Below are 16,968 nucleotides of genomic sequence, written 5' to 3' on the forward strand. Positions count from 1 at the left end.
ATAATCATCATAATACTAAATTAAATTGAAAATGTAAATTTAAATTTAAAAGTAAATAAATATAACAAAAATTTTAAAGTGAAGTTTTGATAAAAATAAATATCTAATTTGTTTTATATATTTTTTAAGTTTTTAGCTCTAAAGGATCATCTTCTATTACAATTAAATCAGATTCTATATTTTACTTCCTTTTTTACTTTATACCATTTTTTTTTTTTGGAGATTTCCTTTTAGTTTTATCAGTGATGGATTTTTATCTTCATTTTTATGAATTCATAAGTTAATCGGTCGTAATTGAATTCATTCAAACTTTTATTTCTTGTTTATTTGTTATTAAAATTTTAAATTTTTTATTTTGATTTAAAATCAAATTATCATAAAATTTTTGTTACTTGAAAGTTGAAATAAAGTAACAATATAATTTTTTTCCATTATTATTATTATTATTTGATTTAAAAATAGTACGTACTTAGAAAAATAAATTTTTACCATATTTTTTCAATAAGTTTAGACTAATTTCTCTTTCATTTTAAATATATCTTGAAGGGCAATAATTTTTTGTTTAATTGTTACCAATGTTTTAGATGATACCATACAATAAAACAATTTATTTTACTAAAAGGTTCAAGGTAATAAGAAATAAATAGATAACATTTTATTGTTAAGTTATATATTGATTTATCATTGATTTATGAATGATTTACTATTAAGTTGTCAATAATTTTATTAAGTTATAAATTATTTATTACAAAGTTATCGATAATTTACTATTAAATTAATACTAATTTACTACTATGTTATTATTAATTTATTATTATAACTGATTTAACACTAAGTTATTAATGATTTACCACTAAGTTAACACTTATAATTGAATTACTATTAAATTATAAATAATTTACTATTAATTTATCCCCGATTTACTATTAAGTTATCAATAATTTACTATTAAATTAACAATAATTTATTACGAAGCTAATACTGATTTAATACTAAGTTATTATTAATTTCTTTTATTACTGATTCACAACTAAATTATAATTGATTTAACATTAAGTTATCGATAATTTACCACTAATTTAACACTAATTTATTACTATCATGGATTTACTACTATGTTGACTCTTGATGTATTGTTAGCCCATGAATGCCCTTTTTTACTTTATAAATTCTCAATTTGCCCTAATCTTTCATATCTAATTTTTTCCATTTTGATGCCTTTAAAATTTATAATTTATTTTTTCCAGTTGTATGATAAATTTAATCAGTTGTTAATATTTATATATTTTTTAATTTATTTTCTTAATTTGACCAATTTTAAATGTAAAAATCTTTAACTCCTTAAATTTTGCATATTTCTTTCTAATGAAAGCATGTTGATAGTTATTAGTATTATTCTTTCTTTTTTTAGTCAAACAATTTGTTTCCATGTTATTAAAATATAATTAAGAAATGTTCAATTGTTATGAATATTGTGCATATGACATGCATATAATTTAATTTCCTATAGTCCTTATACTTTTGTTTTGAAGCTTATAGTTTTATTTTTTTTAAGGTTGTATAACTTTTAGCTTTTTTATTTTATAAATTATTAGTTTGATTTATTGTAGCTCATCATTAATTTATGTATGTAATACTAATTAATTGTATCATAAATTACCAAAATTATATCAATATATTTCTAAAATTTTGTTGAAGGCTACCAAAATTGCATCAATGATTACCAATGTTATATCATCTGTTACCAAAATAATATCAAAGGTTGCCAAAATTGCATTCAAGATTGCCAAAATTTTATCAAAGTTACCAAAATCATATCAACAATTACTAAAATTATAACATAAGTTAAATAAATTGTATTAATGATTATCAAAATCATATCTAAGGCTACTAAAATTTTATCAAAGATTATCAAACTTATAACAAAGGTTATCAACTTGTATCAAAGTTTTGGAAAATTACCAAAACTATATAAAATGTTATCAACTTATATAAAAGTTTATCAAAATCAAAATTATATCAAAGATTATCAAATTATATCAACGGTTACTAAAATTATATCAAAGGTTATCAAAATGGTTTCTTTGGTTACCAAATTATGTCAAACATTATCAAAATAAAAACTATATCAAAGTTTATCAAAACTGTATCGAAGGTTCTCAAAATTAGACCCAATGTTACCAAAATGCTATCAAAAAATTATATCAATAATTACCAAAAGTATATCATAAATTATTTAAATTATACGAAAGGTTATGAAATTTACATCAATAGGTTATCAACATTTTATTAAAAATTACCAAAATTATATTAATAGTTACTAAAACTATATCATGTTACCAAACTAATACCTAATGTTACTAATATTTTATTGATGGTTACAAAATTTTATCAAGTTTCTAACAAAAATGACCAAAATGTATAAAAGGTTATCAAAATCAAAATTATATCATAAATTATCAAAATTGTACCTAAGATTACCAAAATTATATCAAATTTACTAAAATTTCATCAAACGTTATTGAAATTATATAAATAGTTACCCAAAAATTATCTTAATTAGTTATCAAAATAGTAATAAAAGTTACCAAAATTGTATTAAAGGTTACTAAAATTTTATGAATTGTTATATAACTTCTAATAAAGGTTACCAAAATATATCAAAAGGTTATCAAAATCAAAACTATATAAATAGTTATCAAATTATATCAAAAGTTACTAAAATAGTATTAAATGTTATCAAATTTTATTAACTGTTATCAAATTTCTAACAAAGGTCATTGCAATATATAAAAGATTATCGAATTATATCAAAATTTACTAAAATTATATCCAAGGTTACAAAAATTGTATTAATAGTTATCAAAATTATATCATAAGTTACCAAATCGTATTAAAGGCTATCAAAATTATATCAAACTTACTAAAAAATTTATTAAAATTTACCAAAATTGTCATAATGAGTACCTAAGTCATATAATAAGTTATTAAAATAGTATTAAACGTTATAAAATTGTATTAAAGATTATCATAATTTTATCAAATGTTATCAAACTTCTAAAAAATGTTACCAAAAATTAAAATAAAATATTATACACAAGGACAATCAATTTAATATCATGATAATTATTTTAATTTCAATACTATTAAAAATTTTAAAATTGATTCATTATATTATAACTTGATTAACAATCAAACAATATTTCCAAACTTACAGGTTTTACTTTCTTAATGTTGGTGTAAGACATAATTATTAACTCAATTTATTTGTTAATATTAAAATATTCCTTCTTAATATATTTGACAAATACATGTGATATGATGTATAATTTGTTTTTCATCAAAAAAATTAAAAATTTATTATTGTCTCATTAAAATATCATAGTTGAAATTTTTGTTCATGCAGTTTATAAATAAGATTGAGTTTATAATTTATACTAAAATATTCAAATATTATATCAAAATTTCACTAAGAAAAAAGGTTAAAGATTTTTACATGTTCATATTCATCAAGGAGAATTAATTTTAAAAAAATTTTAGATTTTTATGCATTATTGTACTCCACTATATTTTCTTTCTTAATTACTACAACTTTTATCATCTAAGTACCAAAATTATATTAAAAGTTATAAAAATTACATCAAAAGTTATCTAAATTTACCAAAATTCTATCAAAAGGTTACAAAAATTATAACAATAGTTATCAAAATTATATCATAAGCTACCAAAATATTATCAAATGTTACAAAATTATATTAAAAGTTACCAAACTTTCTTAATGTTATCAAACTTCTAAAAAATGTTACCACAATAAAAATTTTAAAATGAAATTCTAAATTTAGTAAAAAAAGTTATTACTGATTGGCATTAGCTTAAAAAAATAGGGAGGTTAAAGCATGTAATCAAATGACTAGGATATGAATTTGAGACAATTAATATTGGTTTTGCTATAGTTTATAACATTGAATTTACCTTGATTTTAAGTATTTTGAAGTGTAAGTTTTTTTTTTTTTTTTGTCTTTAACTTGAAGAAGAGAAAATCAGTGTTATTCACCATTGAAATTTAAAAACACATGCAACTCTTGACTTATCTTGTGTTATTATTTCATTTATAAAATTAGGTCCAATTGTTTTGTTTTATAGTTTGATCTATGTATAATATAAGTTGGTTAACATTAACAAAAAAAATGAGTAAAAAAAAAAGTATTTGTGCAAGCGAGCATCCCACGAACTTTCACATTATTATCTAATCTAATAATAATTTTTTATTAGTTTGTTTGACATTATTATCTAAGGTAATAATAATTTTATTTTATTTACTATTAGTTATGTTTAAATAGAGGTCTATAAAAAATATTATAGTCATCTTAATTAATTAATACATTAATTAATTATATTATGACTGTCACTTAAAAAATTACTTTTAATAATAAATAAATTTTGTAAAAATATAAATTGTTAATTTAATAAATTTTTAAAAAATAGTTTAATTGATCACTTTTAATATTTTTATAATACTTTAATTATATATTTTTATATTTTTTTAATTAGTTTCTTTGTCACTATGATAAAAGTTCTTTCATTACACCATAGTTGTATTTTATGACAACTTTTAAAAATTTAATTATGAATCACGTACACAACATTGTTGAAATTCTTTTGGCAGACAATTTAAATAAACTCTTAATATCATTAAATATTAATTAATATTTAATAAAATAATCCAATTAATGATGCTCATTAATATTGTTTTAAAATAATTAAAATAAATATTTTTATGCATACATTAATTGTATATTTTTTAAATATTATTTTAATTGACGTGATCGGGTACATATTAACATTTAAAAAAAAATCCCCCCAAAAAAATTATCTAATTATACTAATTTATAATATTCAGTATTTTCAAAAAGGGGCCCACCTCAGCATCAACAAAATGCATGACGTGTATACTGAGCGACGCCGTCAAATGAATATCTAGGTTTCGTTCTCTGCCAAGCATAGTACACAAACTCTCGGAACCGTACCAAATGTACCTCTCAGTCGCCACTCGCGAGTGGTTGCTCACACCCTCTTTCTATTTTTAGCTTATTTAAAAATATATAATAAATTAATTATTTAAAAATTCAAAGATGAGACAAAAATAATAATTTTTTAAATAAATTATTGAGATAAAGATAGTTTTAGATAATTTTAAAATTCCTCAATATATAAAAATTAAGTAAATATATACAAATATTTGAATATACAGTGATGAAAGTATTGACAAATCTAAATATCTATATATCCAATAAATATTTAATATAAATATTGAATGTTGCAATATTTATAACTCTTTTTTTATTTTTTCTTTAAATTTTTTTACAAGTCAACTAATCAATGCCACATTGTAAATATTTTAATGTATACATATTTTAATTTTATAAAAAAAAAAAAACAAAATGATATGATAAATTAAGTTTGTAATTGTGAAATATTTAGTTGTAATATAAAATGAATAAAAAATATTTTAAGAAATAAAAATTAAATTAATATCTAATAAATTATTACAAATATCTTAATTTATAAAACATATATTGACTATTTAATTTATAAATAATAAAATATAAATATAAAAAATATCTCACAACGAATTATGGGATGCATTATAATAATTATTAAAAAATATCTTTTATAAATATTTAATATTTATTTATCATCATTTAAATTTAAATTTTTTATAATTTTTAATAATCATAAAAGGCTTATTGTAAACTTAATGATTTTAAATACGATATTATGTTTTGATACAAAAATATGAAAGTAATAAGGAGAAGACCTACCCTTTAAATAAGAAAATTGAAGAGAAAAATTTTCTTCTCTAAAAATTTTCTAACGGATATCTCAAAATTTTTGAAATAAGAAAATTTGAAGGAAAATTTTATTTGAACATTCTAAAATTTTATCAATAAAATTAATAATTTTGTTGATAATTTTTTATATATCATAAATAAATAAATAAATAAATAAATCCGCTTATAAATTAGACATGATAATTATGACATAATTTAAAATTAAAAAATATTTTATATAAAAATGGAACCAACAAAAAAAAGTGTCTTACATGATAATGATATAAATAGTGATACCAGAATTTACTATTTTACTGGTGTTGAATACAAATAAGATAATACATAAATCTATTCTTCTTTTTCTCAAAAAAAAAAAAAAGCCCACGCGCTCTATAAGGAACGGCGTATCACGCTCTCAACTAGTTGACTTGAGGTGTCACTTTTTCAAGCTCCCAAAGCAGCCGTCACCACCGCACCTCACTCAATGTCTCACAAAACTAGAATAAGGGGAGGCGAGAAATGCGGAACCTCTTTTTACTATAAATCGCTTCGGAGATCCGATCATATCGATCGCCGGATAGTTCTCCTGAAGCTACCGGGAAAGACTTCTTAGTGTTTTACGGCGAGAGAGGGACTTTCCAAGATTTTTTATTGTGTTTCTGTAATTTTGGTTTTCGATGGCTTCGGAGGATGTGAAGACTAGTAAATCCGCGGTTTCGACAATCGTTAATCTAGCGGAGGAAGCGAAGCTCGCAAGAGAGGGTGTCAAGGCCCCTAGCTATGCTATTCTTAGCATCTGCAAGTCTCTTGTTGCGGGCGGCGTCGCCGGTGGAGTGTGAGCTCTCTCTATCCCTTTCTACGGAGTGTTTGTCTCACGGAAAATTGAATTTCTCAATTTCAAAATAGGAAAATAAACATAAAAAAGGATCTTTCTTTCATTTAATCTATTCTTTTAACATGCAGATCACGAACTGCCGTTGCTCCTTTGGAACGTTTAAAGATATTACTTCAGGTAGACCTTATTCGTGTATTCATGTAAAATACTGAAATATGTGTATTCTTATCATGTTTTATGTCGTAATTGATGTGGATACGAAATTCTAAACTATATTTTTTGGTTTGTTAAACTTATATATAATTATTTTTAAAATTTTAAGTCGTATTCCTGTTGTATCACTGGGTTGTGTTTTAGATTACTAGGTCTTATTCAAGGTTTATTTAGTTTAATTACTTTGCATTTTATTGTATTAAGAAAAATAAAGATTTCAATTTCTTAATTGATATTAACTTCTTTTATAAAAAATTCAGGTTCAGAATCCACATAGTATAAAATACAATGGAACAATTCAAGGCTTGAAGTACATTTGGAGAACTGAAGGTTTTCGTGGATTATTCAAAGGCAATGGTACTAATTGTGCACGCATTGTTCCAAACTCTGCTGTGAAATTCTTCAGCTACGAGCAAGCTTCAAAGTAGGGTTCTTGAACACTATTCAATTGTTATTTATTTTTCTGTTGGTTGACTGATTTGACTTTTTTGTTGGTCATCTCTATATTGCTAAGTTTGAGTGATCTATCAAAGACAGACACGTTTACACAAATTGCCAAATCTAAAATATTGATGATCACTGATTAGATTGTGTGTGACTGAACATATTGATGTTTTTGGTTAGGCAAGTGCAGCCTATTAGTCTTAAGGTTCCCTGGGGGTGCAAAGTTCTTTTTCCTTTGCATTGCTCCTCCCGCACATGTGCATGGTTTGAACTGAAGTAAATGTGTCTGTTAGTCTCGGCTGATTGTTCCTTGTTATTCTTTGTGACAGGGGAATCCTGTATCTGTATCAACAGCAAACTGGCAACGGTATGACTAATATTGTCATCATCTTTTTGCTGAGCAATCATCTCATGTTTGCATTATATGATATATATATAGAATTCAGTTATGGTTTTAGGTTTTAACTAAGAAACTATGATTTTTGTTCCTTACATGCTCATTTTGTCTCACATGCATAGTAATAAAAGTAATATAAAAGCTTTGGGTTTGGGAAATCTTGTGGAACTTGTTATTACAGGATAAATTATGGTCAATAAGTTCATTAATGTTAGGAAGGACTGCATTCATGGGATAGAAAACCAATCAGATGTTATCATGTATGTCATGAAATTTATATCCAGATTTCCTTGAAATCTTGAAAGGTTATATAGGGCTTTCCCCTTGTTAATTCTGCAGAAGATGCTCAACTCACTCCTCTTTTACGCCTTGGAGCTGGAGCATGTGCTGGAATAATTGCCATGTCTGCAACTTACCCAATGGACATGGTACGAGGCAGGCTCACGGTACAGGTATTGTCTCTTAAATATTGTTTTACTTGGCAGATGCATGATGTTTCACTTGTTGGTTCAATCTCAATATTATCAAGATGAAAAAGACTGCTTTGTAGTAAATAGCAAACTATGGACATAACTTTGTTGTTTCCTTGATTTATTTGTGTAAGAAGAAAATTTGCATAATATTTTAGTTCTTCAAAGCAAATATTGATTTCATTTTAAGCCTCTGCATTTTGTTTCTTTGATATCTTGGATTGTTCCTTGTATTCTGGCTACATGAGAATTTAATCAATTAATTGTGTATATTGCAGACAGAAAGCTCTCCTTATCAGTATAGGGGAATGTTCCATGCTCTGTCAACTGTGTTGCGGCAAGAAGGCCCACGGGCATTGTACAATGGTTGGCTTCCTTCGGTCATTGGAGTTGTGAGTCCTTTTTTTTTTCCTTATATTTGGAGTTTCATAGTTAAATGGTTTTTGAATGTTATGGCTGTGATGAGAGCATGCCTTCTTGGTGTAACATAAGCGCTTGGAAGAGAAAGAAATGGGAACGGGTGAAGCATCCTTCTTTCTGGGGTTCACATAATAATGAAACCTACACTCGTAGAAAAATCAATTTCTGGGGAATCTTATTATGGACCTTTCTGCAGGGTTTTTACCTTTTATGATTTTAAGTTTCTTTGTCTTCAGTCAGCTCCATCGGATTACTGTGAATTATGCAAAATGCTTGTATCCCAATTTTGGGTGGTCAAAAGTGATCACTGACTTATCTGTTGGTGAATTTATTACCTAGCCTGACAAAGAGAATGCTTTATTTTATTTGTTGTGTGTCGATTTTGAACTCATTTTATGTTTGCAGATACCATATGTGGGTTTGAACTTTGCTGTGTATGAGTCTCTAAAAGATTCGTTAATCAAAAGTAAAAAATTTGGATTGGTTGAGGACTCTGAGTTGAGTGTGACGACCAGGCTTGCTTGTGGGGCTGCTGCTGGAACTGTTGGCCAAACTGTTGCTTACCCTCTTGATGTGATTCGTAGAAGAATGCAAATGGTAGGATGGAAAGATGCTGCCTCAGTTGTCACTGGTGATGGGAGGAACAAGGCTCCTCTTGAGTATACTGGCATGATTGATGCATTCAGGAAAACTGTTAGGCATGAGGGCTTTGGAGCACTATACAAGGGTCTGGTCCCTAATTCTGTGAAGGTCAGTGGAATGTCTTTTGATTCACTGATGTTCACGTGCTGATAAATGCAGGAATAGTTTTTCCCTTTTGATTGTTGCTCTCTGAAAAGAAATTTTAGTTCAGACAAGAGATTGCTTAGAAACAGGTTGCATGGGGAATATTTTGATTTTGTTCTTTTGTTTTCTTAAACTGTCTGAAGAAAAATGGTTCTCGTGCATTTTGCATTATCATCGGCCAAACATTATGACTTTATGCATGGATGTTAGTAAGATCGAGATCTAGTTAAAAGCTAAAAGTGTTGATCCGACTTTGGCTGAATGTGTCAAATTGTTATCTTGCATATGCCCTTAAAAATTCGCCCCACTAATAAGCTTTTCACATAACTGATGCAAATGACCTTTGTCTTCCCCAAGAACAGGTTATTTATAGAAGTCTTATAATCTGGTTACATCTGCATGTACGCCAGCATTAGTTTACTATAAGTTATGTATTATTGAAAAGAACCTATTTGATAACTTGCTTTTCTTTTTGATGGATCTTTAATATAATTGACAATTTTTTACAATTGAGCATACAAACATGTCCTTTAATGGTCAATAATTAATATTGTTTATTCCCTTTCGTTTTTGCAGGTTGTACCATCAATAGCTATCGCATTTGTGACATATGAGATGGTGAAGGACATTTTAGGAGTTGAGATGAGAATATCGGACTGAATCAGGAGCAATTCAACATGATGTTTATGGTATGTGTGCTATTTTTGTAGGCAAGGGGATAGAGAGCAAGATAAACTAGGAATGGTCTTTTAACCTTTTTGTCTCTCAGAATGAGTTTAGAAACTTGTTCGAGCCTGTCGATAATTTCTTCGCATGGTTTCCAATGTTTCCTTGTGACGCTGTGGCTTTCAGCTCCTCATTCATGTGCTTGTGTTAATAAGGTTGAAGGAACAATGTGAGTAGCGCAGTTGCCTGCCTCTGCATAAAAGTTGGAAAGCAATTTCAAAGCCTTCTCTGCATAAAAGTTGCGTTACAGTTCTTTGATGTAGTAGACATTTTAGCTCAATAAGTAGATTTGATTGATCTTTAATATGAAGTGAATAATGCAGTTAGTTAAGGTCAAGGCATGTTGGAATTTCAACTATTCTAGGGACAATAACTCAGCATGCGTGTGTTCATTAGACCTACCAATTCATGTATTTATGTTGTGTAAAAACATTGATAATTCATGTACTTATATCGTAGTTTATACGAAAATTACGAATCATAATTTGTATCAATATGAAAAATATAAAATGTATTTTTTTTTATTTTTATTGATCTCATATATGATTTTTATTAAAATTTTAACCGTGTCACTTATGTTTTTTTTTTAATATCATTTTTGTCTCGTATTTTAAATTGTGAGGTTTAGTGTTCATCTTTTCAACTTTTTTTAAATCTCCAAGCTGTGATTTCTTTTATACAAAGTATGAAAACATCATAATACTAAAAAAAAAATTATGTAAATTATATCATTTTTAATGTAAAAATGTCTTATATATAAATAAAATTATATATCATTTTGAGCAATCAACATTAAAAACAATAGTAATCAATATTTTTTTTTCATTAAAAAAAAAAAGAAAAGAAAGCAAAATTGAATTATATGCCACAAGGAAATGGCCGAAGGGGCATTCTAATGGCCCAACTCGAGAAAAGAAAAAAAATCCGAGCTGCGATCAGATCTGCCAGGTGGCCCAACCAAGATATCGATCTGGGATATAAACGTCGCGTTCAAATCATAAAATGAAAAACAAAAATACGACGACGTTTCTCTTCTAATAGCCGCTTAGCGTTCCTGTCACTTTGGCCATTATCTTCATACTGTAAAATCAGCTTAATGAGTGTGTAGCACCAATGCTTACATGCCTCAGCGATTTTATTTTTCTTATTCTGATTGAAACATCTTATCTACCTTTTGGAACGTTTGAAGTGACATTTTCTTTCATTCAATCTCTTGACGTCTTCGTATAACTATCATCTTATTTGTTTTTTTCAAGAGTACTTGATGTGATCAGACTTTGCCATCCTACCTTATTCTTGCTACCTTCGCTGGGGCGTTTGGTGTGGTCTCGTATAAGTTAAAAGTTAGCTCTGATACTATTATCCCGTGCCTATTATTCTCTCTCTCTCTCTCTCTCTCTCTGCAAAACCAACTTATTGAAGTGTGCAATACTAACTCTTATATCTGCTGTGATATTTTTCTTCTAAATAATGTGAAATTGAAATATCTTATTTACTCTCTTAGAGCGTTTGACATGACACTCGACTTTTAACAGGATAGTCAAACGGTGGATGCTTCCTCCCCGTCTTTTTATATGTACTCGTCGCTCTCTTGAACTAGAAAAATGAAGGAAGCTGAGCCGAGAGTGAAGACAGTTGTTGGAATGGGAATTGATTATGAAAATGTAAAAAAGGTTGATGGTGGAACCATCTATGCTGACTAGGCTGTTCGTTATTGGTCCATATGAATTTTGTAATGGCAGTTGTCCTATATTTTAGCAATATTTAGTGTATTTTGCCAGCTGAATTATATATATATATATAAGAGTGAAATTATAAATGATATATCAATGTTTACAAATTATTTCAGGTTTGACTTGATAAAATTCGAATTCGATTCGAGTTTGAATAATTTAATTTATCGAGCAAGCAAGTTCGAGCATCATAATATCAGATTTGAGTAATTCGTGAGCTAATCAAGTTTTTATATTTTAATATATATTTTATTTTTAATTAAAAATTACTATTTTACTTTATATATATGAATTTGAATTCGAACTCAAGTTCGAACATAAATAATCAAATTTGAAGTCGAGTATGAGAATTGAACTCTTTTTTATTCGATAAATGAGTCTAATTAAATAAGTTTGAGTAGTTTAATTTTTATCTCGAGTTAAGTTTAAATCAAGTTTCGAGTAACAAATTTTAAATTGAATTCAAACTCGAGTTTCTCATTATATCTATTCGGCTTGATTCAATTATAGCTCTAACAGCATATATAAATAAACAAATGATGTAACTTGACAATTATGAATGAAAAATATTACAATTTCTTGCTCCCAATTCTCTGTTTTCTCTCTCATCTTGTTAATGGTGTTTTAGTTGGAAGGGGATGAGGTGAGGTCAAAAGGAAGATAGCTAAAACCTGCAGTCAAATAAGATTGTTAGAGGGAGTTGGAGTTATTGCTTCAAGATGTGCTTTGACGCTTAAGTTAATAGGATATTTGGAATGAAAGAGGGAAGGAAGGAGAGAGATGGTAAAGTGTGTGTGTCCAGCTTCAGAGAAGGTCAGCTTAGGTGTGAAGTATAAAAATGCCTTACATACCTAGGTTTCCTCACCGCCTTATGTATGGGATGATGGTCAGTGATAAGATTAAAGTAATTGACAGCTGATAGATGATGAGATGAATATGTGAAGTTCGAAAAGGATTCATATAAGTAGATATGAGTTGTATTTAATGATTTTAAATAAATGTGTATTGTTTTTAATGATTTTAAACAAGTTAAATAATAAGTTGTTAGTTTTGAAGTGATTGCTTTCATTGGATATCAATGAGGTGTTATGTGAATCCTTCCCATGGCAAACGAGAAGCTGTTTTCTTAGGAGTAGATGATATGGCATTCTAGGCATGCTTTATCGGGCAACCCAAGGGCATGACTATGTTGATCAAGCCTTGATTTGGTTAACCGTTGACTAGGTAATTTGGGTGTAACAGGTCTCAACTCTTTTTTTTTTTTGATCTATTTCTTTCTTCTCCATATTCATTTTTGGTTATCCAATAGCATCATTCTATTACATGCCGATGGTGGATGTCTTTATCTTTGTTTCAAATAAGTTTGTTTAGCAATTCTAGAATGTTAGGTAATTTAATTTTTTTTTCTTGACATTCTTGGAACTTTTCTTGGCATTCATCCAAATGAAGATGAATTCTTTTTGTTTTATGGGGTAGACCATGTCTTGCATGACAAGAATTTGACAATTAGTATGGAATAAAATGAAAAAAAAAAATTGTCCTTTATTTGAATTATGAATTATTGCAATGGATTCATGAAAACAAATACTATTTAAATGATACATTTATATTCGTAAATTTTTTAATTTTATTCAAATAAAATTTAAATTTAACTTGATCATTTTTTAATTGAGCTCGAGCAAGTTAAGTTTAAGCATTTTAATGTCTGAATTGAATAATTTACGAGTCTAATTGAATTTTTATATTTTAATAATTTTTTATTTTAATTAAAATTTTATTATTTTACCTCTATATACATATATTGAAGTTTAAACTTGAACATAAATAATCGAGTTTAAAATCGAGTATAAAAATTAAATTTATTTTTAATTCGATAAATGAATTTAATCAAACATACTTGAATAGTTTTTTTTTTTTTTATTCTTAAGTTGAATACAAGTTTAAAAAATTAAAATTTAATTAAACTTGAATCGAATTTCAAACAATAAATTTCAAATCTAGTTCGAATTCAAATATCTCATTATATCAACTTGATTTTAATCTGTTATATCCGTACTCAAAGCAACAATATCTTATATCTATATCTTGAGTGAGTCTCTGGCTTGTACTGTTTTCGTATTGCAGCTACCAATAACTATGTTACAATGAAACCACCATAAGTGATTGATATTTTTTCTGTTTACAATCTTTTGTTTATAACCATTTGTTCTAACTGCTGTGGATGAGAACCTTACTTATATTTAATAAAAATTTTGATTTTTTATTAAGATTGAGATGAATATTATATTATAGAGATGAAGATATAAATGTATATATTATATTGTGGAGATGAAAATATTATATTAGTGTCGGGTTCGAATTTAATTTAATCGTTATTGAGTGAAATTTGAAATCAAGTAATTTGATTTATCAAGTGAATAAAATTTAAATATTTTAATATGTTATTTGAGTAATTCATGAATTTAATCTAATTTTTATATTTAAATTTTTTTATGATTTTAAATAAAAAATTATTATTTTATTTTTATATAAATTAATTTAAACTTAATTTTAAAATTAAATTTAAAATTTTTTTGTTCAATAAATAAATCTAATTGAACGAGCTTCAATAACTTAATATTTATATCAAATCTAATTTAAACTTGAAAAATAAATTTCATCAAATTCAAGCTAAGTTTGAAACAATGAATTTTGAGCTTACTTCGAATTTTTTATTATATCACCTCAAATCGATTAAGTTCAATTCGATTACAGGTCAATTACAAACGTCAGCTTCTCCTCGATCGAGGAAAAACCCTGGAGAGGTTTATCAAGCAAGACAAGAACGTGGTTAGTTCACTTCTTGCCTTAAATCATAACCAGTTGGGTGTTTTGTCCGGTGCAAACGCACTCGGCAAAACATGGAATTCGTGAGCCCCGAAGGACTCCGCCTCGACGGTCGCCGTCCCATGGACGTATGTGCCTTACCTTTCTTCATTTCTCCTATATTTTATTGCCTTCTTATTGACTTTTTTTTCTTCTACCCACTTCTTCGTTTTAGCCAATTTTGTTCTCTTTCTGAAACTCCTTTGATTTTCTCCATCTCAGATGAGACAACTTCGTGCTGAGATTGGCACGGTGGCCAAAGCCGATGGGTATGCGGTGCCGTTTTGGGTACTAGAAACATTATGTCTGCTTACATGATATGAGATGTATCTGAAATTCTTAGCTTTTTTGTTTTAATTTTAATATTCAGTTCTGCTGTTTTGAGATGGGCAACACCAAAGTCTTTGCAGCAGTGTATCGCCCTAGAGAGGTATGCTTTTAATTTCATTGCATCCATAGAAACATTAAAACATAAGGTATAATCCACCCGAATCGAGTCGATACACTTGACTTGAAGATTTAATATTAAAAATTTGATTTAAATTCGATCAAAATTTATTTTTCATATTTGAGTGCTGTTTATAATTTTAATTGAGCCGATCGAGCTTAGCTCAATAAAACTTTGTAAAATTATAAATATTGACATAAAATATTATATTTTTTGTTATTTATTTATATATTTTATAAAAAAAATTAATTAAACTCACGGATCTTTCACATTAAATTATTTAAATTCAGTTTGACTTATTATTTAATAGCTCAAGTAACTTGACAATAAAAAAATTGATTTCAAGTTTTTTTTTTAAGTCGAGTCTGAATTTCTCACAAATAACTTAAAATTTAATTTGTGGCTCTTATTCGTTCTTATTTATGTTTATATTTAATTTGTCACTAATAAAACGTAGATTCACATTTTCTATATGAATTTGATCATCTATTTGAACTAGACGTTGGTTTGCTGTAAGAATTGGTGATAAATGTTGCCTATGTTTTCTAGGTGCAAAACAGGAGCTAACAAATTAGTGACCAGGCACTGGTAATGTTCTTTAGTCATATGTCTAGTTGTTGTAGTTGCAGCTTTAAAAATCCTTGTTTATATATGCGACGGATATCAGGTGCTCTGCGAGTACACCAACTTGACTCTTGCGCTTTCGAAAGAAAAATATTTTATTAATTGTATAAGAGTACGAAAGATTATAAAGCATTGAATTTTTTCACCAATCATCAAGACAAGAACAAGAAGGATAACCTCAAATGAATTGTCTAAAACGTATTTTAACTAATGGACAGCTTAACAGTCTGACAACTGAACATCCTCTTTAAAGATTTAAAATACATAGGAATATTATTAATAACCGTTACAATGTTGGAAATGAGAATATTTTTGTTTAAAATATGAGATTTAATGTTTTGACACGTCTACCTAATTGTGGCCTTATATAAAGATGGCTGATGACACATATGCTGCCAAAAACAATCCCAACATTTAAAATGCTTGTCTTTTCCCCAACCGATTACTCTTAATATATACTACAGACAAGTGCCAAAACATCAGACTAACTAGAATGATAGATGAAAGTTAACAGGCCAAAAAGCCTAACTTGCCGTCCTACCAAAGCCTGGCTGTGGGACTGGCTGGTGATGTATGGTTTGCAGCTCGCTAATCCTAAAGCAGAGATGAAGAAACAGAGAAAGCATTACGGATTTTTTTTTTTTTTAAAAGAGGTTGTAATTTAGAGATAAAAGAAGATTTTGTATTATAGGTGCTAGAGTTTGAACTTTAAATTTATTGGATATCAATTTTTAAAGATGATTATATGAATTAATTTATATAAGTTTCGATTTTAGTTTTCCCAATATTATTCTTCCATGAATTCTCATAAACAATAAGGAAAGATTCAAGCAAAATATATTAATGTACTTTCTCTTTAATAAGTTACCAATAAAGGTGTAAATAAATAAAGTTTTGGATGAATTATTCTTCAATATGTTTAATTTTTATTCATTTATATTTGTTTATTAATCTTAACAAATGATCTTAAATAACATTTTTATATTCGTTTATTAAAACGAATTGAATATGAATAAAGAGATTTGTTTCGTTCGTTTATATTCACTAATAATCTCATTTAAGATTCGTTTATATTGGTTTTGGTTTGTTTAAAGTTTGTTTGTTTAAATTTGTTAGGTTATAGTTTATTTATTATTTATGAACATATATATTTTATATTTTTGAAAGAATTCGACT

The 16,968-nt window shown here is 27.1% G+C and overlaps 1 protein-coding gene and 1 long non-coding RNA gene across 3 annotated transcripts; both read left to right on the plus strand.

Moving 5' to 3' along the window:
* The first annotated feature begins 6,285 nt into the window (after window positions 1–6,285).
* On the plus strand, window positions 6,286–10,646 carry LOC111287417 (mitochondrial adenine nucleotide transporter ADNT1). Of its 2 annotated transcripts, XM_022877966.2 has the most exons (9): window positions 6,370–6,666; window positions 6,795–6,843; window positions 7,140–7,303; window positions 7,653–7,690; window positions 8,060–8,172; window positions 8,469–8,582; window positions 9,016–9,360; window positions 9,973–10,085; window positions 10,278–10,360. In XM_022877966.2, the coding sequence occupies exons 1-8, from the start codon at window positions 6,509–6,511 to the stop codon at window positions 10,054–10,056; spliced, it is 1,065 nt and encodes a 354-aa protein (XP_022733701.2). In that variant the 5' UTR covers window positions 6,370–6,508; the 3' UTR covers window positions 10,057–10,085; window positions 10,278–10,360. The 2 variants fall into 2 exon arrangements, with proteins under 2 accessions (XP_022733700.2, XP_022733701.2); XM_022877965.2 differs by having other exon boundaries at window positions 6,286–6,666; window positions 9,973–10,646.
* A 3,911-nt stretch (window positions 10,647–14,557) lies between these two features.
* Window positions 14,558–15,941, plus strand: LOC149519062 (uncharacterized). The gene is made up of 4 exons (XR_016341914.1): window positions 14,558–14,809; window positions 14,943–14,989; window positions 15,091–15,150; window positions 15,718–15,941. It is a non-coding gene; the product is annotated as an uncharacterized LOC149519062 (long non-coding RNA).
* The last annotated feature ends 1,027 nt before the right edge of the window (window positions 15,942–16,968 follow it).

This window comes from Durio zibethinus, chromosome 4 (genome assembly GCF_047325235.1).
Source record: "Durio zibethinus cultivar Kanyao isolate XHJ-2024 chromosome 4, ASM4732523v1, whole genome shotgun sequence".
Lineage (NCBI taxonomy): Eukaryota > Viridiplantae > Streptophyta > Magnoliopsida > Malvales > Malvaceae > Durio > Durio zibethinus.

Excerpts from the sequence above, each read along its gene's own strand:
- LOC111287417 (XM_022877965.2), top strand. The coding sequence starts at position 6,509 with ATGGCTTCGGAGGATGTGAAGACTAGTAAATCCGCGGTTTCGACAATC. Across the intron at positions 6,844-7,139 it reads GTTTAAAGATATTACTTCAG|GTTCAGAATCCACATAGTAT; the intron begins GTAGACCTTATT and ends TAAAAAATTCAG. Across the intron at positions 8,173-8,468 it reads GAGGCAGGCTCACGGTACAG|ACAGAAAGCTCTCCTTATCA; the intron begins GTATTGTCTCTT and ends TGTATATTGCAG.